A 23,518-nucleotide genomic window follows, 5' to 3' on the forward strand; every position below is an offset into this window, starting at 1 on the left:
ACAGAGGTCGTCATACATGCACTTTGTGAATATGAATGCAGGGACGGAGTTCTGCTGTCCCTTGCAGGCCTAAATATCTGAATTTTCAGCTAATTGCAAACGTTCACAGAATTCACCCATCCTAATGATGTATATAAATCCTCACTATTGCCTCCTTACCCCATGTCAGTTTGCAAACCTGGTACCACTCTGTTACAGACTGCACAAAAAAAGCCATGCAATGCAAGGCATCCAATAATACATCTCTCCAATCACACTTCTGTCCTAACTCAATGAATGGAATCAACAATAGTCCAAGGCATTGCTTTCATTCTAGCTAACTGTATGGTATACAGAAGGACACGTAGCCCTCCTATTTCACTCTGAATGTTTATTGTATGGACAAAATATCCCAATAATTCTTTACCAATTCTGTCTCACCAATCTTAAGCAATTATCTAGAGTTTTGGTTTTTGCAAACTTGTTTTGTTTACAATGAGTTTATGATTCGTGTAGAAACTCTTCATAGTGATCAATATACAATATAAATGATTACAGAATGTCAATATAGAATTTGTCCGATACTGACCACTGCTAATTAAAAGTATGAACGTGCTGGTTTGCTTCTAGACTTAGGGCCTCATTCTGAGGCCGGCGGGCGGCGGTCGCCGCCCGCCTGGCGGGAACCGCCATATGGCCGCTCGAGGCCATTCTGGCTTTACCGCTGGGCTGGCGGGCAACCGCCAGAAGGCTGCCCGCCAGCCCAGCGGGAAACCCCTTCCCACGAGGAAGCCCGCTCCGAATGGAGCCGGCGGAGTGGGAAGGTGCGACGGGTGCAGTTGCACCCGTCGCGAATTTCAGTGTCTGCTAAGCAGACACTGAAATTCTTTGTGGGGCCCTCTTACAGGGGCCCCTGCAGTGCCCATGCCATTGGCATGGGCACTGCAGGGGCCCCCAGGGGCCCCACGACACCCCATACCGCCATCCTGTTCCTGGCGGGCGAACCACCAGGAACAGGATGGCGGTATGGGGTGTCGGAATCCCCATGGCGGAGCAGCAAGCTGCGCCGCCATGGAGGATTCCTGAGGGCAGCGGAAAACCGGCGGGAGACCGCCGGTTTTCCCTTTCTGACCGCGGCCAAACCGCCACGGTCAGAATGCCCTTGAGAGCACCGCCAGCCTGTTGGCGGTGCTCTCGTGGTCATTGACCCTGACGGTCAATGACCGCCAGGGTCAGAATGACCCCCTTAGTGTCAGATATTGAAGTACTCTTAATGTTTCCACAGATCATTTGAAGAATATCTCCAATGAGTACTGGCAGATGACAATTGGTGATCACACTAAAGGCAATGCTACCACAGTAAACGGAACAGAGGCTTTTGTTAAGAAACATCCAGACCAATATGAAAGAAAAGAGCACATGTTCATTGTTGCTGTCACAGGCACCCTCAGCCTGGTCACTGTGGTGGGCAACATTCTGGTTATGCTGTCTATCAAAGTCAATAGAAAGCTACAGACTGTCAACAACTACTTCCTGTTTAGCTTGGCATGTGCAGACCTGTTCATTAGACTCATCTCCATGAACATATACTCAGTATACAATAGCAAAGGTTATTGGCCATTAGGACCTTTGGTGTGTGACCTTTGGTTGGCCCTTGACTATGTGGTGGGCAATTAATCAGTCATGCACCTGCTTGTTATCAGCTTTGACAGATATTTCTGTGTCACCAAGCCACTGACCTACCCAGTGAAGAGGACAACCAAGATGGCGGGCCTGATGATAGCATCTGCCTGGATTCTGTCATTCGTGCTCTGGGAACCCGTCATCTTGTTCTGGCAGTTCATTGTTGGTAAGAGGACTGTCCCTGATGGTGCATGCTACATTCAACTCTTTTCTAACCCAGCAGTAACATTGGGCACTGCCATTGCGGCCTTCTTCTTGCCAGTAGTTATCATGTTTGTGTTGTACATACAAGTCTCCCTTGCCAGCAAGAGCAGGGTGAAGCCAAGTCAACAAGAGTTTAAAAACACACATAACTTCTGCTCCCTTAAGACATCTTTAATAGAAGAAAACACCAACTGCTTTCCAGAGCACACATTGCCAGTTTCAGCAAAGGTTGAAAGTGGGTGTATTGAAGATAATCCCTTTGCTGAGGGGAAGGAAGATTCCACAGAGTTCAGAACAGTTAGCAATGTCCAAAAAACAAATTTCCTTATAAATAAGAAGATGCTGACCTTGAACTATAGTCCCACATACCAGTGTAAGAATGAAGCATTCAATCTGTCCAACAGCCAGACTGTCATTGAGCAAACCAGCAGTGAGTGCATCACAGCTGCAAAGGTTTTACCAGCCAATGTCCCTGATGGTTTCCCAAAGAATAGTCCATCCAATGTGCCTTGTACATTTGTCAGCAGCACCATGAACTTGGTCTGGAAGAAGCATCAAGTGGCTTCAAGGGAACAAAAGGTCAATCTAGCAATCTTTCAATTTTTGATGGCTTGCCTCATCTGCTGGACACCGTACAATAGCATGGTCCTGATCAACACTTTCTGCCAGACATGTGTACCTGAGACAATGTGGTTGATTGGTTATTGGCTTTGCTATATCAACAGCACCATCAACCCAGTGTGTTATGCACTCTGTAATGCCACCTTTAACCCCTTCGCTGCCAGGCCTTTTCCCCCTCCTGTGCCGGGCCTTTTTTTGCCTATTTGGGGCAGTTCGCGCTTAGGCCCTCATAACTTTTTGTCCACATAAGCTAACCAAGCCAAATTTGCGTCCTTTTTTTCCAACATCCTAGGGATTCTAGAGGTACCCAGACTTTGTGGGTTCCCTTGAAGGAGGCCAAGAAATTGGCCAAAATACAGTGAAAATTTCGTTTTTTTCAAAAAAATTGGAAAAAGTGGCTGCAGAAGAAGGCTTGTGGTTTTTCCCCTGAAAATGGCATCAACAAAGGGTTTGCGGTGCTAAACTCAGCAGCTTCCCAGCTTTCAGGAACAGGCAGACTTGAATCAGAAAACCCAATTTTTCAACACAATTTTGGCATTTTACTGGGGCATACCCCATTTGTGCAATTTTTTGTGCTTTCAGCCTCCTTCCAGTCAGTGACAGGAATGGTCATGAAACCAATGCTGGATCCCAGAAACCTAAACATTTCTGAAAAGTAGACAAAATTCTGAATTCAGCAAGGGGTCATTTGTGTAGATCCTACAAGGGTTTCCTACAGAAAATAACAGCTGAAAAAGAAAAATATTGAAATTGAGGTGAAAAAACCATCAATTTTTCTCTACGTTTTACTCTGTAACTTTTCCCTGCAATGTCAGATTATCGAAAGCAATATACCGTTACGTCTGCTGGACTCCTCTGGTTGCGGGGATATATAGGGCTTGTAGGTTCATCAAGAACCCGAGGAACCCAGAGCCAATAAATGAGCTGCACCCTGCAGTGCGTTTTCATTCTATACCGGGTATACAGCAATTCATTTGCTGAAATATAAGGAGTAAAAAATTGCTATCAAGAAAACCTTTGCATTTCCAAAAAGGGCACAAGATAAGGTGTTGAGGAGCAGTGGTTATTTGCACATCTCTGAATTCCGGGGTGACCATAGTAGCACGTGAATTACAGGGAATTTCTCAAATAGATGTCTTTTTTACACACACTCCTATATTTGGAAGGAAAAAATGTAGAGAAAGACAAGGGGCAATAGTACTTGTTTTGCTAATCTATGTTCCCCCAAGTCTCCCGATAAAAATGGTACCTCACTTGTGTGGGTAGGCCTAGCACCCGCGACAGGATATGCCCCAAAACACAACATGGACACATCACAGAAAACAGAGCTGTTTTTAGCAAAGTGACTACCTGTAGATTTTGGCCTCTAGCTCAGCCGCCACCTAGGGAAACCTACCAAACCTGTGCATTTCTGAAAACTAGAGACCTAGGGGAATCCAAGGAGGGGTGACTTGTGTGGCTCGGACCAGGTTCTGTTACCCAGAATCCTTTGCAAACCTCAAAATTTGGCTAAAAAAACACATGTTCCTCACATTTCTGTGGCAGAAAGTTCTGGAATCTGAGAGGAGCCACAAATTTCCTTCCACCCAGCGTTCCCCCACGTCTCCCGATAAAAATGATACCTCACTTGTGTGGGTAGGCCTAGCGCCCGCGACAGGATATACCCCAAAACACAACGTGGACATATCACAGAAAACAGAGCTGTTTTTAGCAAAGTGACTACCTGTAGATTTTGGCCTCTAGCTCAGCCGCCACCTAGGGAAACCTACCAAACCTGTGCATTTCTGAAAACTAGAGACCTAGGGGAATCCAAGGAGGGGTGACTTGCGGGGCTCGGACCAGGTTCTGTTACCCAGAATCCTTTGCAAACCTCAAAATTTCGCTAAAAAAACACATGCTCCTCACATTTCTGTGGCAGAAAGTTCTGGAATCTGAGAGGAGCCACAAATTTCCTTCCACCCAGCGTTCCCCCACGTCTCCCGATAAAAATGATACCTCACTTGTGTGGGTAGGCCTAGCGCCCGCGACAGGATATGCCCCAAAACACAACGTGGACATATCACAGAAAACAGAGCTGTTTTTAGCAAAGTGACTACCTGTAGATTTTGGCCTCTAGCTCAGCCGGCACCTAGGGAAACCTACCAAACCTGTGCATTTCTGAAAACTAGAGACCTAGGGGAATCCAAGAGGGGTGACTTGCGGGGCTCGGACCAGGTTCTGTTACCCAGAATCCTTTGCAAACCTCAAAATTTGGCTAAAAAAACACATGTTCCTCACATTTCTGTGGCAGAAAGTTCTGGAATCTGAGAGGAGCCACAAATTTCCTTCCACCCAGCGTTCCCCCATGTCTCCCGATAAAAATGATACCTCACTTGTGTGGGTAGGCCTAGCGCCCGCGACAGGATATGCCCCAAAACACAACGTGGACATATCACAGAAAACAGAGCTGTTTTTAGCAAAGTGACTACCTGTAGATTTTGGCCTCTAGCTCAGCTGCCACCTAGGGAAACCTACCAAACCTGTGCATTTCTGAAAACTAGAGACCTAGGGGAATCCAAGGAGGGGTGACTTGCGGGGCTCGGACCAGGTTCTGTTACCCAGAATCCTTTGCAAATCTCAAAATTTGGCTAAAAAAACACATGTTCCTCACATTTCTGTGGCAGAAAGTTCTGGAATCTGAGAGGAGCCACAAATTTCCTTCCACCCAGCGTTCCCCCACGTCTCCCGATAAAAATGATACCTCACTTGTGTGGGTAGGCCTAGCGCCCGCGACAGGATATGCCCCAAAACACAACGTGGACATATCACAGAAAACAGAGCTGTTTTTAGCAAAGTGACTACCTGTAGATTTTGGCCTCTAGCTCAGCCGCCACCTAGGGAAACCTACCAAACCTGTGCATTTCTGAAAACTAGAGACCTAGGGGAATCCAAGAGGGGTGACTTGCGGGGCTCGGACCAGGTTCTGTTACCCAGAATCCTTTGCAAACCTCAAAATTTGGCTAAAAAAACACATGTTCCTCACATTTCTGTGGCAGAAAGTTCTGGAATCTGAGAGGAGCCACAAATTTCCTTCCACCCAGCGTTCCCCCATGTCTCCCGATAAAAATGATACCTCACTTGTGTGGGTAGGCCTAGCGCCCGCGACAGGATATGCCCCAAAACACAACGTGGACATATCACAGAAAACAGAGCTGTTTTTAGCAAAGTGACTACCTGTAGATTTTGGCCTCTAGCTCAGCTGCCACCTAGGGAAACCTACCAAACCTGTGCATTTCTGAAAACTAGAGACCTAGGGGAATCCAAGGAGGGGTGACTTGCGGGGCTCGGACCAGGTTCTGTTACCCAGAATCCTTTGCAAATCTCAAAATTTGGCTAAAAAAACACATGTTCCTCACATTTCTGTGGCAGAAAGTTCTGGAATCTGAGAGGAGCCACAAATTTCCTTCCACCCAGCGTTCCCCCACGTCTCCCGATAAAAATGATACCTCACTTGTGTGGGTAGGCCTAGCGCCCGCGACAGGATATGCCCCAAAACACAACGTGGACATATCACAGAAAACAGAGCTGTTTTTAGCAAAGTGACTACCTGTAGATTTTGGCCTCTAGCTCAGCCGCCACCTAGGGAAACCTACCAAACCTGTGCATTTCTGAAAACTAGAGACCTAGGGGAATCCAAGGAGGGGTGACTTGAGGGGCTCGGACCAGGTTCTGTTACCCAGAATCCTTTGCAAACCTCAAAATTTGGCTAAAAAAACACATGTTCCTCACATTTCTGTGGCAGAAAGTTCTGCAATCTGAGAGGAGCCACAAATTTCCTTCCACCCAGCGTTCCCCCACGTCTCCCGATAAAAATGATACCTCACTTGTGTGGGTAGGCCTAGCGCCCGCGACAGGATATGCCCCAAAACACAACGTGGACATATCACAGAAAACAGAGCTGTTTTTAGCAAAGTGACTACCTGTAGATTTTGGCCTCTAGCTCAGCCGCCACCTAGGGAAACCTACCAAACCTGTGCATTTCTGAAAACTAGAGACCTAGGGGAATCCAAGGAGGGGTGACTTGCGGGGCTCGGACCAGGTTCTGTTACCCAGAATCCTTTGCAAACCTCAAAATTTCGCTAAAAAAACACATGTTCCTCACATTTCTGTGGCAGAAAGTTCTGGAATCTGAGAGGAGCCACAAATTTCCTTCCACCCAGCGTTCCCCCACGTCTCCCGATAAAAATGATACCTCACTTGTGTGGGTAGGCCTAGCGCCCGCGACAGGATATGCCCCAAAACACAACGTGGACATATCACAGAAAACAGAGCTGTTTTTAGCAAAGTGACTACCTGTAGATTTTGGCCTCTAGCTCAGCCGCCACCTAGGGAAACCTACCAAACCTGTGCATTTCTGAAAACTAGAGACCTAGGGGAATCCAAGGAGGGGTGACTTGCGGGGCTCGGACCAGGTTCTGTTACCCAGAATCCTTTGCAAACCTCAAAATGTGGCTAAAAAAACACATGTTCCTCACATTTCTGTGGCAGAAAGTTCTGGAATCTGAGAGGAGCCACAAATTTCCTTCCACCCAGCGTTCCCCCATGTCTCCCGATAAAAATGATACCTCACTTGTGTGGGTAGGCCTAGCGCCCGCGACAGGATATGCCCCAAAACACAACGTGGACATATCACAGAAAACAGAGCTGTTTTTAGCAAAGTGACTACCTGTAGATTTTGGCCTCTAGCTCAGCCGCCACCTAGGGAAACCTACCAAACCTGTGCATTTCTGAAAACTAGAGACCTAGGGGAATCCAAGGAGGGGTGACTTGCGGGGCTCGGACCAGGTTCTGTTACCCAGAATCCTTTGCAAATCTCAAAATTTGGCTAAAAAAACACATGTTCCTCACATTTCTGTGGCAGAAAGTTCTGGAATCTGAGAGGAGCCACAAATTTCCTTCCACCCAGCGTTCCCCCACGTCTCCCGATAAAAATGATACCTCACTTGTGTGGGTAGGCCTAGCGCCCGCGACAGGATATGCCCCAAAACACAACGTGGACATATCACAGAAAACAGAGCTGTTTTTAGCAAAGTGACTACCTGTAGATTTTGGCCTCTAGCTCAGCCGCCACCTAGGGAAACCTACCAAACCTGTGCATTTCTGAAAACTAGAGACCTAGGGGAATCCAAGGAGGGGTGACTTGCGGGGCTCGGACCAGGTTCTGTTACCCAGAATCCTTTGCAAATCTCAAAATTTGGCTAAAAAAACACATGTTCCTCACATTTCTGTGGCAGAAAGTTCTGGAATCTGAGAGGAGCCACAAATTTCCTTCCACCCAGCGTTTCCCCACGTCTCCCGATAAAAATGATACCTCACTTGTGTGGGTAGGCCTAGCGCCCGCGACAGGATATGCCCCAAAACACAACGTGGACATATCACAGAAAACAGAGCTGTTTTTAGCAAAGTGACTACCTGTAGATTTTGGCCTCTAGCTCAGCCGGCACCTAGGGAAACCTACCAAACCTATACATTTCTGAAAACTAGAGACCTAGGGGAATCCAAGGAGGGGTGACTTGTGTGGCTCGGACCAGGTTCTGTTACCCAGAATCCTTTGCAAACCTCAAAATTTGGCTAAAAAAACACATGTCCCTCACATTTCTGTGGCAGAAAGTTCTGGAATCTGAGAGGAGCTACAAATTTCCTTCCACCCATCGTTCCCCCAAGTCTCCCGATAAAAATGATACCTCACTTGCGTGGGTAGGCCTAGCGCCGGCGACAGGAAACACCCCAAAGCGCAACGTGGACACATCCTAAATTTTGGAAAAAAACAGAGGTGTTTTTTGCAAAGTGCCTACCTGTAGATTTTGGCCTCTAGCTCAGCCGGCACCTAGGGAAACCTACCAAACCTGTGCATTTCTGAAAACTAGAGACCTAGGGGAATCCAAGGAGGGGTGACTTGCGGGGCTCGGACCAGGTTCTGTTACCCAGAATCCTTTGCAAACCTCAAAATTTGGCTACAAATACACATGTTACTCACATTTCTGTGGCAGAAAGTTCTGGAATCTGAGAGGAGCCACAAATTTCCTTCTACCCAGCGTTCCCCCAAGTCTCCCGATAAAAATGATACCTCACTTGTGTGGGTAGGCCTAGCGCCCGCGACAGGATATGCCCCAAAACACAACGTGGACATATCACAGAAAACAGAGCTGTTTTTAGCAAAGTGACTACCTGTAGATTTTGGCCTCTAGCTCAGCCGCCACCTAGGGAAACCCACCAAACCTGTGCATTTCTGAAAACTAGAGACCTAGGGGAATCCAAGGAGGGGTGACTTGCGGGGCTCGGACCAGGTTCTGTTACCCAGAATCCTTTGCAAATCTCTAAATTTGGCTAAAAAAACACATGTTCCTCACATTTCTGTGGCAGAAAGTTCTGGAATCTGAGAGGAGCCACAAATTTCCTTCCACCCAGCGTTTCCCCACGTCTCCCGATAAAAATGATACCTCACTTGTGTGGGTAGGCCTAGCGCCCGCGACAGGATATGCCCCAAAACACAACGTGGACATATCACAGAAAACAGAGCTGTTTTTAGCAAAGTGACTACCTGTAGATTTTGGCCTCTAGCTCAGCCGGCACCTAGGGAAACCTACCAAACCTGTACATTTCTGAAAACTAGAGACCTAGGGGAATCCAAGGAGGGGTGACTTGTGTGGCTCGGACCAGGTTCTGTTACCCAGAATCCTTTGCAAACCTCAAAATTTGGCTAAAAAAACACATGTCCCTCACATTTCTGTGGCAGAAAGTTCTGGAATCTGAGAGGAGCTACAAATTTCCTTCCACCCAGCGTTCCTCCAAGTCTCCCGATAAAAATGATACCTCACTTGCGTGGGTAGGCCTAGCGCCGGCGACAGGAAACACCCCAAAGCGCAACGTGGACACATCCTAAATTTTGGAAAAAAACAGAGGTGTTTTTTGCAAAGTGCCTACCTGTAGATTTTGGCCTCTAGCTCAGCCGGCACCTAGGGAAACCTACCAAACCTGTGCATTTCTGAAAACTAGAGACCTAGGGGAATCCAAGGAGGGGTGACTTGCGGGGCTCGGACCAGGTTCTGTTACCCAGAATCCTTTGCAAACCTCAAAATTTGGCTACAAATACACATGTTACTCACATTTCTGTGGCAGAAAGTTCTGGAATCTGAGAGGAGCCACAAATTTCCTTCTACCCAGCGTTCCCCCAAGTCTCCCGATAAAAATGATACCTCACTTGTGTGGGTAGGCCTAGCGCCCGCGACAGGATATGCCCCAAAACACAACGTGGACATATCACAGAAAACAGAGCTGTTTTTAGCAAAGTGACTACCTGTAGATTTTGGCCTCTAGCTCAGCCGCCACCTAGGGAAACCTACCAAACCTGTGCATTTCTGAAAACTAGAGACCTAGGGGAATCCAAGGAGGGGTGACTTGTGGGGCTCGGACCAGGTTCTGTTACCCAGAATCCTTTGCAAACCTCAAAATTTGGCTAAAAAAACACATGTTCCTCTCATTTCTGTGGCAGAAAGTTCTGGAATCTGAGAGGAGCCACAAATTTCCTTCCACCCAGCGTTCCCCCACGTCTCCCGATAAAAATGATACCTCACTTGTGTGGGTAGGCCTAGCGCCCGCGACAGGATATGCCCCAAAACACAACGTGGACACATCACAGAAAACAGAGCTGTTTTTAGCAAAGTGACTACCTGGAGATTTTGGCCTCTAGCTCAGCCGCCACCTAGGGAAACCTACCAAACCTGTACATTTCTGAAAACTAGAGACCTAGGGGAATCCAAGGAGGGGTGACTTGTGTGGCTCGGACCAGGTTCTGTTACCCAGAATCCTTTGCAAACCTCAAAATTTGGCTAAAAATACACATGTTCCTCACATTTCTGTGGCAGAAAGTTCTGGAATCTGAGAGGAGCCACAAATTTCCTTCTACCCAGCGTTCCCCCAAGTCTCCCGATAAAAATGATACCTCACTTGTGTGGGTAGGACTAGCGCCCACGAAAGGAAAGGGCCCAAAACACAACGTGGACACATCACATTTTTTTATAAAAAGCAGTGCCTACCTGTGGATTTTGGCCTGTAGCTCAGCCGACACCTGAGGAAACCTAGCAAACCAGTGCATTTTTGAAAACTAGAAACCCAGGGGAATCCAAGATGGGGTGACTTGCGGGGCTCTGACCAGGTTATGTTACCCAGAATCCTTTGCAAACATCAAAATTTGGCCCAAAAACACTTTTTCCTCTCATTTCGGTGACAGAAAGTTCTGGAATCTGAGAGGAGCCACAAATTTCCTTCCACCCAGCGTTCCCCTAAGTCTCTCGATAAAAATGGTACATCACTTCTGTGGGTAGGCCTAGCGCCCACAAAAGGAAATGGCCCAAAACACAACGTGGACACAACATATTTTTTCACAGAAAACAGAGGTGTTTTTTGCAAGGTGCCTACCTGTGGTGTTTGGCCTGTAGCTCAGCCGGGGGGGGGGGGGGCAGAAATGCCCTAAAATAAATTTGCCCCCCCAACCCCCACCCTCCCCCGCCGGGAGCGACCCTTGCCTACGGGGTTGCTCCCCCTGTGTGACATTGGCACCAAAAAACAAATCCCCGGTGCCTAGTGGTTTCTGCCCCCTTGGGGGCAGGTTGACCTAAACTCAGCCAATCTGCCCCCAAGGGGGGCAGAAATGGCCTAAATACAATTTGTCCCCCAGGGGAGCGACTTTTGCCTGATGGGTCGCTCCCCATCTCTAAAAAAAAAAAACAAAGAAAAAAAAGAAAAATTCCCCTGGCGCCTAGAGGTTTCTGCCCCCCCCCCCCCCGGGGGCAGTTCGGCCTAATAATAGGCCGATCTGTCCCCCGGGGGGGCAGAAATGGCCTAAAATAAATTTGCCCCCCAACCCCCACCACCCCCCCCGGGAGCGACCCTTGCCTACGGGGTCGCTCCCCCTGCGTGACATTGGCGCCAAAAAACAAATCCCCGGTGCCTAGTGGTTTCTGCCCCCTTGGGGGCAGATTGACCTAAAATTGGCCAATCTGCCCCCAGGGGGGCAGAAATGGTCTAAATACAATTTGCCCCCCCAGGGGAGCGACCCTTGCCTGATGGGTCGCTCCCCATCTCTAAAAAAAGAAACAACAAAAAAAAAAACACACAAAAAAAAAATTGCCCTGGTGCCTAGAGTGTTCTGCCCCCCCCGGGGGGCAGTTCGGCCTAATAATAGGCCGATCTGTCCCCCGGGGGGGCAGAAATGGCCTAAAATAAATTTGCCCACCCAACCCCCACCCCCCCCCGGGAGCGACCCTTGCCTACGGGGTCGCTCCCCCTGCGTGACATTGGCGCCAAAAAACAAATCCCCGGTGCCTAGTGGTTTCTGCCCCCTAGGGGGAAGATTGACCTACAATTGGCCAATCTGCCCCCAGGGGGGCAGAAATGGTCTAAATACAATTTGCCCCCCCCAGGGGAGCGACCCTTGCCTGATGGGTCGCTCCCCATCTCTAAAAAAAGAAACAACAAAAAAAAAACACACAAAAAAAATTGCCCTGGCGCCTAAAGTGTTCTGCCCCCCCCCCGGGGGCAGTTCGGCCTAAAAATAGGCCGATCTGTCCCCCGGGGGGGCAGAAATGGCCTAAAATAAATTTGCCCCCCCAACCTCCACCCCCCCCCCGGAAGCGACCCTTGCCTACGGGGTCGCTCCCCCTGCGTGACATTGGCGCCAAAAAACAAATCCCCGGTGCCTAGTGGTTTCTGCCCCCTTGGGGGCAGATTGACCTAAAATTGGCCAATCTGCCCCCAGGGGGGCAGAAATGGTCTAAATACAATTTGCCCCCCAGGGGAGGGACCCTTGCCTGATGGGTCGCTCCCCATCTCTAAAAAAAGAAACAACAAAAAAAAAAACACAAAAAAAAAATTGCCCTGGCGCCTAGAGTGTTCTGCCCCCCCCCCGGGGGCAGTTCGGCCTAATAATAGGCCGATCTGTTCCCCGGGGGGGCAGAAATGGCCTAAAATAAATTTGCCCCCCCCAACCCCCACCGCCCCCCCGGGAGCGACCCTTGCCTACGGGGTCGCTCCCCCTGCGTGACATTGGCGCCAAAAAACAAATCCCCGGTGCCTAGTGGTTTCTGCCCCCTTGGGGGCAGATTGACCTAAAATTGGCCAATCTGCCCCCAGGGGGGCAGAAATGGTCTAAATACAATTTGCCCCCCCAGGGGAGCGACCCTTGCCTGATGGGTCGCTCCCCATCTCTAAAAAAAGAAACAACAAAAAAAAAAAACACAAAAAAAAAATTGCCCTGGCGCCTAGAGTGTTCTGCCCCCCCCCCGGGGGCAGTTCGGCCTAATAATAGGCCGATCTGTCCCCCGGGGGGGCAGAAATGGCCTAAAATAAATTTGCCCCCCCAACCTCCACCCCCCCCCTCGGGAGCGACCCTTGCCTACGGGGTCGCTCCCCCTGCGTGACATTGGCGCCAAAAAACAAATCCCCGGTGCCTAGTGGTTTCTGCCCCCTAGGGGGCAGATTGACCTAAAATTGGCCAATCTGCCCCCAGGAGGGCAGAAATGGTCTAAATACAATTTGCCCCCCCAGGGGAGCGACCCTTGCCTGATGGGTCGCTCCCCATCTCTAAAAAAAGAAACAACAAAAAAAAAAAACACAAAAAAAAAATTGCCCTGGCGCCTAGAGTGTTCTGCCCCCCCCGGGGGCAGTTCGGCCTAAAAATAGGCCGATCTGTCCCCCGGGGGGGCAGAAATGGCCTAAAATAAATTTGCCCCCCCAACCCCCACCCCCCCCGCGGGAGCGACCCTTGCCTACGGGGTCGCTCCCCCTGCGTGACATTGGCGCCAAAAAACAAATCCCCGGTGCCTAGTGGTTTCTGCCCCCTTGGGGGCAGATTGACCTAAAATTGGCCAATCTGCCCCCAGGGGGGCAGAAATGGTCTAAATACAATTTGCCCCCCCAGGGGAGCGACCCTTGCCTGATGGGTCGCTCCCCATCTCTAAAAAAAGAAACAACAAAAAAAAAAACACAAAAAAAAATTTGCCCTGGCGCCTAGAGTGTTCTGCCCCCCCCCCCGGGGGCAGTTCGGCCTAATAATAGGCCGATCTGTTCCCCGGGGGGGCAGAAATGGCCTAAAATAAATTTGCCCCCCCAACCCCCACCGCCCCCCCGGGAGCGACCCTTGCCTACGGGGTCGCTCCCCCTGCGTGACATTGGCGCCAAAAAACAAATCCCAGGTGCCTAGTGGTTTCTGCCCCCTTGGGGGCAGATTGACCTAAAATTGGCCAATCTGCCCCCAGGGGGGCAGAAATGGTCTAAATACAATTTGCCCCCCCAGGGGAGCGACCCTTGCCTGATGGGTCGCTCCCCATCTCTAAAAAAAGAAACAACAAAAAAAAAAAACACAAAAAAAAAATTGCCCTGGCGCCCAGAGTGTTCTGCCCCCCCCCGGGGGCAGTTCGGCCTAAAAATAGGCCGATCTGTCCCCCGGGGGGGCAGAAATGGCCTAAAATAAATTTGCCCCCCCAACCCCGACCCCCCCCCCCGGGAGCGACCCTTGCCTACGGGGTCGCTCCCCCTGCGTGACATTGGCGCCAAAAAACAAATCCCCGGTGCCTTGTGGTTTCTGCCCCCTTGGGGGCAGATTGACCCAAAATTGGCCAATCTGCCCCCAGGGGGGCAGAAATGGTCTAAATACAATTTGCCCCCCCAGGGGAGCGACCCTTGCCTGATGGGTCGCTCCCCATCTCTAAAAAAAGAAACAACAACAAAAAAAAACACAAAAAAAAAATTTGCCCTGGCGCCTAGAGTGTTCTGCCCCCCCCCCCGGGGGCAGTTCGGCCTAATAATAGGCCGATCTGTCCCCCGGGGGGGCAGAAATGGCCTAAAATAAATTTGCCCCCCCAACCGGCACACCCCCCCCCGGGAGCGACCCTTGCCTACGGGGTCGCTCCCCCTGCGTGACATTGGCGCCAAAAAACAAATCCCCGGTGCCTAGTGGTTTCTGCCCCCTAGGGGGCAGATTGACCTAAAATTGGCCAATCTGCCCCCAGGGGGGCAGAAATGGTCTAAATACAATTTGCCCCCCCAGGGGAGCGACCCTTGCCTGATGGGTCGCTCCCCATCTCTAAAAAAAGAAACAACAAAAAAAAAAAACACAAAAAAAAAATTGCCCTGGCGCCTAGAGTGTTCTGCCCCCCCCCCCGGGGGCAGTTCGGCCTAATAATAGGCCGATCTGTCCCCCGGGGGGGCAGAAATGGCCTAAAATAAATTTGCCCCCCCACCCCCCCCCCCGGAGCGACCCTTGCCTACGGGGTCGCTCCCCCTGCGTGACATTGGCGCCAAAAAACAAATCCCCGGTGCCTAGTGGTTTCTGCCCCCTTGGGGGCAGATTGACCTAAAATCGGCCAATCTGCCCCCAGGGGGGCAGAAATGGTCTAAATACAATTTGCCCCCCAGGGGAGCGACCCTTGCCTGATGGGTCGCTCCCCATCTCTAAAAAAAAAAAAAAGAACAAAAAAAAAAAACACAAAAAAAAAAAATTGCCCTGGCGCCTAGAGGTTTCTTCCCCCCCTGGGGGCAGATCGGCCTAATAATAGGCCGATCTGCCCCCAGGGGGGGCAGAAAAGGCCTTCCCAAAAAATTGCCCCCCCTGGGAGCGACCCTTGCCAAAGGGGTCGCTTTGTTGCGTGACATTCGCGCGCAAAAACAAACTCCCTGGTGTCTAATGGTTTCTGCCCCCCTTGGGGGCAGATTGGCCTTATCAAAATAGGCCAATCTGCCCCCAAGGGGGGCAGAAATGGCCTAAATATATATTGCCCCGTAGGGGAGCGACCCTTGCCTAAGGGATCGCTCCCCACCTAAAAAAAAAGAATTCATCACAAAAAAAAAAAAAAAAAAAAAATGGTCCCTGGTGCCTAGAGGTTTCTGCCCCCCCTGGGGGCAGATCGGCCTAATAATAGGCCAATCTGCCCCCAGGGGGGGCAGAAAAGGCCTTCCTAAAAAAATGCCCCCCTGGGAGCGACCCTTGCCCAAGGGGTCGCTCCCTTTTGCCAATTTCAAGAAAAAAAAAAAATCCCTGGTGTCTAGTGGGGTTTCAAAAGCCGGATTGCAAGCAATCCAGCTTTTGAAACCTGTGAGAGACTTCAAAGGGAAGGAAATACATTTCCTTCCCTTTGAAGCCTCTCGGGGCCTCCCCCATGGGATTGAAAAAGAAATGCAAAAGCATTTCTTTTTCAATCGCGCTGGAAGCTCTGCTTCCAGCGCGATGGGGGAGACCCTGTGACTAATCAGCGCGCGCTCGCGCGCTGACGTCACAGGGGGAGTTGGGGGGGGTCGGGGGTGGGAGGGGAAGGGCTTCCCCTTCCATCCCTGACTTGGGGGGGTGGGGGGGAACCCCACAGAGGGAGCGAGAGCGCTCCCTCTGGGCTGTGTGCCGAGGACGTAGTGGTTACGTCCTCGGCACAGCAGCACTGTGCCGCAGGACGTAACCACTACGTCCGCGGCACAGAAGGGGTTAAAAAGACCTTTAAACACCTTCTGATGTGTCAGTATAAGAACCTCTGCTCAGGTAGATAGATCACTTTTGAGGAGATCTGTGCTAGTGTTTCACTATCAAGTTTTGTCCTTGGGGTGGAAGATGTAGAGATCAAAAAGGAGACAGAGGTCAGAATTAATTTCTTCAATATATGTATACTGTGACAATGTCAGTAGGGCAGCTCTTAGGTTCACAGTAAACACAGTAACCAATAAACATCTGCACTTTTGATTAAAAATATGTCTTTTCCCCTCCTTAAATCTCTGAGAGGCAGAAGCCCGCAGGAGGGGGGCAGAAAACTAATACTCCTGCCATTTCATATTTACTGCTACTAAAAATAAAAATAGATGTCTCTGGACTAGAAAAGTGGTCCATGCTTGTTTGTGTTACTTGTGTTCACACTTTCGATTATGAGATAAGATTGTTTCAGATGTGTGTGTGCCTTTCTCTTCACTGCTATTTTTGTAAGTCTAGCCTCTTGGGCACTTACAAATAATAACCAGTTCTTACTTTTTTCTGGTGGTGGGCACTCATTTTGCGGACCAGGAGTTATGATTTGTCATCTGATTTTTACTCGAGCAAGAGACTAAAATCACAAAAGCAAGAAATAAGAAGGAAGAGGAACACAGCAAAACAGTGACAAAGGGTGGAAGCAGGGATGAAGAAACTTGAATTTGTCCTTATTTGGGGTGGCGTGGTGAGTGAAAAAACTATACAATAAGCACATATGTTTGACTGGGGTGAATGTTTACATTGTTTAGCATTCCATCCATCATCTGTTGTGTTTGCTAATTTAGAGTACGGCAGACTGGTTGCTCAGTCACAAACGTGAAGGATAGTCCATCTACCTCTCTACAAGTGCCATAGGATATAATGCACTTCAATAAGGGAGGCAGGTTATCTGTCCCATTTGTGATAGAGTAACCTTTCACCTAACCTCTAAATCAGGCAAATTGTCTGTGCCACCGCTTTGAACTGACTGGTCTTTTAAATAGTACAAGTGATGGAGCAGTGCTATTGCACGGTGTAATTCTGTAGCAAATAGTTGCTTTTCACTGAAAATGTAACCTCTGTGTGGTAGGGGAATCATTTGTATCCATTGCACTACTTTCACAGTATGGTGGGTGTGAATGGTTTGCCCACCACATTGCTGGAGAAAACCCTTCTGGTGCAAAAAATAAAATTCACATCGCAACTAAAGAGTGTCCTTTGTGTTTTCAATTGTCCTTTTGTCACTGTGGCAAACATGAAAGCAAGCGGTGCAGTTTACTCCCAAACTGATCCAGAGAGAGTCAGAAATATGGACAAAAGGAAATATTTATGTATTACTTTGAAAAGGTCATGAGTTGCAGATAGGTGATTTACCCAAACTTTCCTCCAAGTGGGGAGAGAAATCCTACTAGGTCCAAAGAAAATGTATTTTTTATAATAATAAGCTGGGGGCCAGCATTCATTGCCCACACCTCTAAGGCCACAACAGTCTTTATGTTCCCCTGTGGTGGAGATAGGAGGTTGTCCCCTCAATCTTTACCTAGTGGAAGCAGAATGCACACTGGATACCAAGGATAAGAAATGGAGTGGTAGCCAGTCCATACTGACATCAGACTGCACCCATACCCCTAAATCCCCACCAAACTTTCTTGCTTTAGAGCACCGAGAGGAAATTTGGATTTTTATGTGATTTTGACATATAGGCACGCAGAGAGGTGGTAAACGGCAATTCCTTTTGTTCGCTATGGTGAGGGGCTGCACTGTTGGGTTCCTGAGTCAGCCAGTAACAGGGATCCTTACCAACCTTGGGGATGTATAAAACCTAGACACCAAATGGAATCCAATGTGGTGTGCTTACTGGGATCCCAGGACACGTTCTCAACCTAAGAACCCTTCTAACATCAAAATTTTGGTCAAAAAAGGCAATTTTTTCCTATATTATGAGACAGAAAACTGGGGCACTTTCACCCGATTAAGAAAGTCTTAACACCTTGAGTTCCCGTGCTTTTCCTGATTGAAACACTGTTCCCATTAGTGGGTGACCTAGTGTACATCATTGGGATAGATCAAAATTGTAACCATGTAAAGACCTCATTGATACTACATTGACTTCACATAGTTCAAATTTAGACCGGTTGCTATTGAGGGCAATAAGCCGCACAAGTGAGGTACACTTTTGAGTGGGAAGATTGTCACTGGGTGGTAGGAAGTATGTGGATCCCTAGAGATTCTGAAATGTTCCCTCACAAAAATGTAAGTAGAATTAGCAATTTTAGCCAAAGTGTGAGGGATACAATGCACTGTGAATACGAAATAGTTTTGCCCCGTCCTGAACGGGTAGTATTATAGTTCCTCTATTTAAGAAGGGGGACCGCAGCTGTCCTGGGAACTACCGCCTGATTGCTCTGTTGGATGCGGTATGCAAAATATTTGCTATTTGTAGCCATTTTAGCCAAAGTTTGAGGGATACAATGCATTTAGAATTAGAAATTGTTTTGCGATCCACACAATGCAGTACTTGTCTGGGTGTCTAGATGTTTAGGAATCTTCGGGTTTAGTAGGTATTCTTCGTTGGTGGACAAGCCCAGGCCCATATCCTGCAGTTAATCACATCACTAAAGTGGGTCAATATTCATGCTGAAAAAGTGATGAATCCAAGTGGCATTTTGGGGACTTTTTTGTTGGGGGTGACCAAAACACCCACACAGGTTTCGTACCATTTTTATCAGGAGAATTATGGAAAACCAGAATAGTAGCACAAGCTAAATTTGTCTCCATTTTTGAGGCTTCCAAATGGAAGCCAGTGTGCAAGTACATTTATTTCAGAATACTCTCTGAAGCATAGTAAGGTGTAGATTTTCACTAAATTCAGATTTGTGCAAATAACCCCTATCACTAAACACAATATCTAGGGCTCATATAATTAATACATATGCTTCCTACATAACTATAATTCATTTTTTTTTTGCCAGATAAATCGAGCGTGGTCTGTACACAGTGAAATATAATTACAAGCTGCAGCTCATTTCTTAGCTATGGGTACTTCATTTTATTGGATAATAAACAAACACCACCTATTATTGCCACCAGAAGGATTAGATGCATATAATAGAATATTATATTTTTCATGCCTGACAACAGGGAAAAAAAACAGATGTAAACATGGTCAACAATTTTCATTTTTTGCACTTATCATCATTATTTCTTTTTATTTCAAAGCCTAATTTCTTTCAGGGACCAATGACTGGTCTACATAAGTGACCCCTTGCTTATTTCAGGATTGTGGTTTCTTTTTGGAAATGTACATCTCTCCAGGCTCACCCATGTGTTTCACACCTGTATCCATCAAAAACTGCAAGTAGCTGGAAACCACAAAATAAAAAATCGGCTGCCACATAGAAAAATGCAAACACTGCAGCAACATTACATTTTTCTCTCTGATTCTTCCTAAAACCAGGGAAGATGGTGATCTTAGCACACACAATCTTTTGGTTATTCCATTTTTTGAAAAAATACACTTTCTTGCACATAACGTATTTCCCTTACTTCCTAAAAAATTTAAACACATTTTACTATATTTTGCCTTTTACCTCTAGTCAAATCCACAAACTCCTGGTACCTTTAAAATCCCAAACATGTGGGTAGGAAGCAACATTTGGAAAGAATACCTTTTGTGGAAAAAAACTTCAGGAAAAAAGTGATCAGCTCTTGGGGGTGGAGCCTACAAAACTAAAGGGTTAAATGTATGTGCTACTTTTAACTAGAAATGTTTCCATTGGAACAGGGTCAAGACTGATTTGCATAAGGCTGGTCCTAAATTGAGGTGGCATGATGTGCAAAATAATGATGGACTGGGATGCAGCCCCAAGTAATTACCAGTAGTTGAGATTATTTCAAGCATTCCATCCATCACTTTTTGTATACTTTAGTCTGTCACACATATGTGGGACAGGCATGCACAGACGTGGGTTGCATGCAAACTGTGTAAGTGTGATCAAGTTATACTGGGCAGATGAGCCCTAACTAGAGAGAAATTACTCCTGGTTTTCTTGGTGTCTGATTCAGGGAAAACCTGGCCTGGCAGATTGGGCTGGACTGTCCCCATTGGAGCAGGGTCAAGATTGATTTGCATATGGCTGGGTCGAATTTGAGATGGCATGGTGTGTAAAATAACATTGGCATGGGATGCAGCTCTGAGTAAATACCATGGGCTGAGATTAATTCAAGCAGTCCATCCATCACTATTTTGTATATTTTAGTTCAACAGGGAATGTTGGCATCTCCAAAATAAATACAAAGCAGAACACAGCACATCACAATGACAGTTCAATGCAATAATGCAACACAAAAACAAAAGAACACAAAATTGTAAGACAATACATCATCACCACAACAAAATTCAACCCAACAAATAGGCATAACAAATGTTGTCACACAATTCCACAATCACAATGCTACTGTCATAATAAGGCGTGTCAAGCCTTGCCTCACTTACGTCTAAAAAACTGTATGTAATGCTGACACTCAAAATGTGTACTGGAGAAAAGGCATATGAGGTGCAATGAAGACTAGGACCCTGATTACAAGTTGCTCGTTATATTCTGCCCCTTGTTTGTGCATGGATCAGAAATCCACATTTTTATGGATAAATATCGGATGCATTAAATCACTTGCCTTTGTTACATTTTGGCAGGTCAAACTTGCTAAAATTTAGCAGGAGAAAAACACAGGGCGTCATTTACAAGGCCTTTGTGCCACTGTTCCATAATTTTCTTTGACGCAACGGTGGCGCAAGAAGGGCTCTGTCTGAGCCACATTTGCAAACTGACGCATTGGGCCCAATGCATCAGTTCATAAGGCCTTGTGTCACAATATACCTGCGCCAGGTATGAAGTATGCAATATAGGCATTCCCACGATAAAAGCCATGCAGAACTGACGCATCAAAATTTACAACATTCCACTGCGTCATTTTGCGACTTCACTGCATCAGAATTTTACCACCTGCTCAGAGCAGGTATAAGATGACGCAGGGCATTTCTCAATAGTGTCCTCCTTGCATTGCAGGAGTAGCATCATTTTTTTGATCCACAGATGTGTTAGAATTTCTGATGCATTTGTGAAAGCGTGCATCTTGGAGCTCTGTATTGTAAATACAACGCATCCATGGCATTGTTAGGGGGTTGTAGTGCAGCACAAGAAATATGGTGCATCAAAGCTGATGCATCAAATTCTTGTAAATGAGGCCCACAGTATTTGCTATATCATCCAGATTTTGGTGTTGTTGTTTAGCTAGTTAAGCCATGTTTTAGACATTTTTTTGGGCAAAATATGCCTGCCGTTGTGCTCTTTAGCCCTGTTACATTTTATTCAGCATCACTTTATTTTTTTAGCATGAGCCACATTTGCAGTGTTGTTTTATTTTCTCTATTTGTTTGTTCTTTTGCATTACGTTCTTAGCACTGCATTCATTTCACTTTGTGCTTTCCTCAAGGCTGCAGTCAGATAGGGTTGCCGGAAAAAGTGGTACGCTGGGTCTCTGACATTTACAAAAAAATTGATATCCTTATGGGGGGACCTTTTCCTAGAACATCAGTTGTTTTTATTAAAAAACGCTTCTCTGTCCCATACACCCCAAGGGGAGATTCCAGCCAGATGACCATGACTGCATGCTGCTTGCTTAGACTACCGAATCCCTGGCCTATATGGGGACGGTGTCTTTCTAGACAACAAGCTTCCTTGCTCAGGAATGGGGGATGATGTCTTCCCAAGGGAGAAACCTGAAGGGTGAATTATGGCTTATCCGCTGTGCTCTAACATAGCTTAGGTAAGAAAAATATATATCATTCCTACTGAAAGCATGGTGGGACTGTTTTTGTGTTTCACTCTCCTTGTCACAATTTTGCTTCTAGTGTGTTTTATCATCCTAGTTATTGCAATACATGCCTTTTTATCTGAGACGCAGTTACTTCAATGAACCTTATTGAACTCCACTCTGCTTCTGTTTGTCTTTGCCTGTGTGAGACTAATGTAACTGAGATAAAGGTATGAGATCTCTTTGACCGCGATTCCCCTCTCTCTGTCATGCCCTCGGTTGCCATAATCAGCCCTGCTCTTATGTGGAGATGAGGCACTACTAGTTGGCAAAAAAAAACCGGATTAGGTCAACAGGCGTCACATGGTGTGGGATTGAACTCAGTACCCCACAATTCAGGTGATTCTGCCACCCAAATCCAGTAGACTCATTAGGATAATGAGAACCTACTTGACATAACACCACCAACATTTGGTCAGGCACTCATTTTTGGATCCTCCTAAAGTATCTCTGTCTCAATATGTGCTAAAGGCACCTCAATACTGTATACAGAGACATCTGTGGTATTGAGGATTGCCTCCTCAGCTAAGTGGGTAGTACCTATCCAACCCTGGAGGTTGTTCAAGCTTGCACCTTAAAAAGATTAATCCTCATTTGGTGTCCTTCTCTCTGAACAAATACTTTTACCATTACCATGGCGAACAAGGAACGAGTAGTAATTGCAGAAAACATATGACCACCCCTCACTGGACATTTATTGGCAAATGGCCTCACAGCCCACTGGGGTCAAGTCGTATTTGTTGTTTAGACTCATTCGGCCTACAGAACAGAAACATTTTATTCTTGGGTCACTTTTCCAGCAGTTGATGGGAACTCAAACACATTTCATCACTACACACCTGCTAACATACCTGCACAACATAGAGCTTATGAATATTTAGAGATACCTCTATCTTATCAAGACCATAATCATTGGCTTGATGGCACCCTACCACATACAATATTACATGTTAGGCTAGGTCTTCTGAGCAATAATGGCCCTACCTGGCCTTTATTGGCCACATATACACCGCACCCTGATGCAGCAACCTTGGCGGTAGCTGAAGTTCGCCTCTTATATACAGAGCTCACAGCAATATACAGACTGTTGTGCAGTTTGTAATGGAAGCATTAAATACTAACCCAGCACATGCTGCCCAAGTGCAATCACATGCAGTTACGCCAAACATCAATCCTGCAACTGTACATTCAATCATGGGTAAAGTACCCACCAAGCAGGAGGGAAATTCCATTTTGGTTAGCTCAAAAAATTAATGCACTGAAAGCAGTTTTCCCCCTTATGTGTGCTCATGATAAACATAGGATACTCACTATGTGCCTGTTATTGGGGATGGTTCCCACAGTAGATAACTGCAACACTTAGAGCATGGCATTTGCCACACTCTATACTACCACACACCATACACCAACACTTGCCAATATGCTGGAAGTTTTAAAACAAATTCAAGATGCCCTGGCCCTTGATTTGGGGTGCAAATGATGGACAATTTTGCTACAGTGTCTTCAATAATACTGAGTAATCTCAAAGGGGAGGATTTTGCACTAGCGGTGCGTATGTGGCTCTGGGAGGTTTCTGCACAGAATCAAGAACGTGAGCTGCCAAAGATTATCGCCGAGACCTACTCTAGTATTGGT

At 47.2% G+C, this 23,518-nt stretch overlaps 1 protein-coding gene across 1 annotated transcript in view; it reads left to right on the top strand.

Annotated features, from left to right (window-relative positions):
- Nucleotides 1–23,518, top strand: part of LOC138262365 (muscarinic acetylcholine receptor M4-like) — a 64,943-nt gene that overhangs the window by 39,353 nt on the left and 2,072 nt on the right. The window contains 1 exon segment of the mRNA XM_069212262.1: nt 1,265–2,698. Within this exon segment, the coding sequence (XP_069068363.1) occupies nt 1,265–2,698 (1,434 nt within the window).

Source organism: Pleurodeles waltl, chromosome 10 (assembly GCF_031143425.1).
Source record: "Pleurodeles waltl isolate 20211129_DDA chromosome 10, aPleWal1.hap1.20221129, whole genome shotgun sequence".
In the NCBI taxonomy this organism is placed as follows: domain Eukaryota; kingdom Metazoa; phylum Chordata; class Amphibia; order Caudata; family Salamandridae; genus Pleurodeles; species Pleurodeles waltl.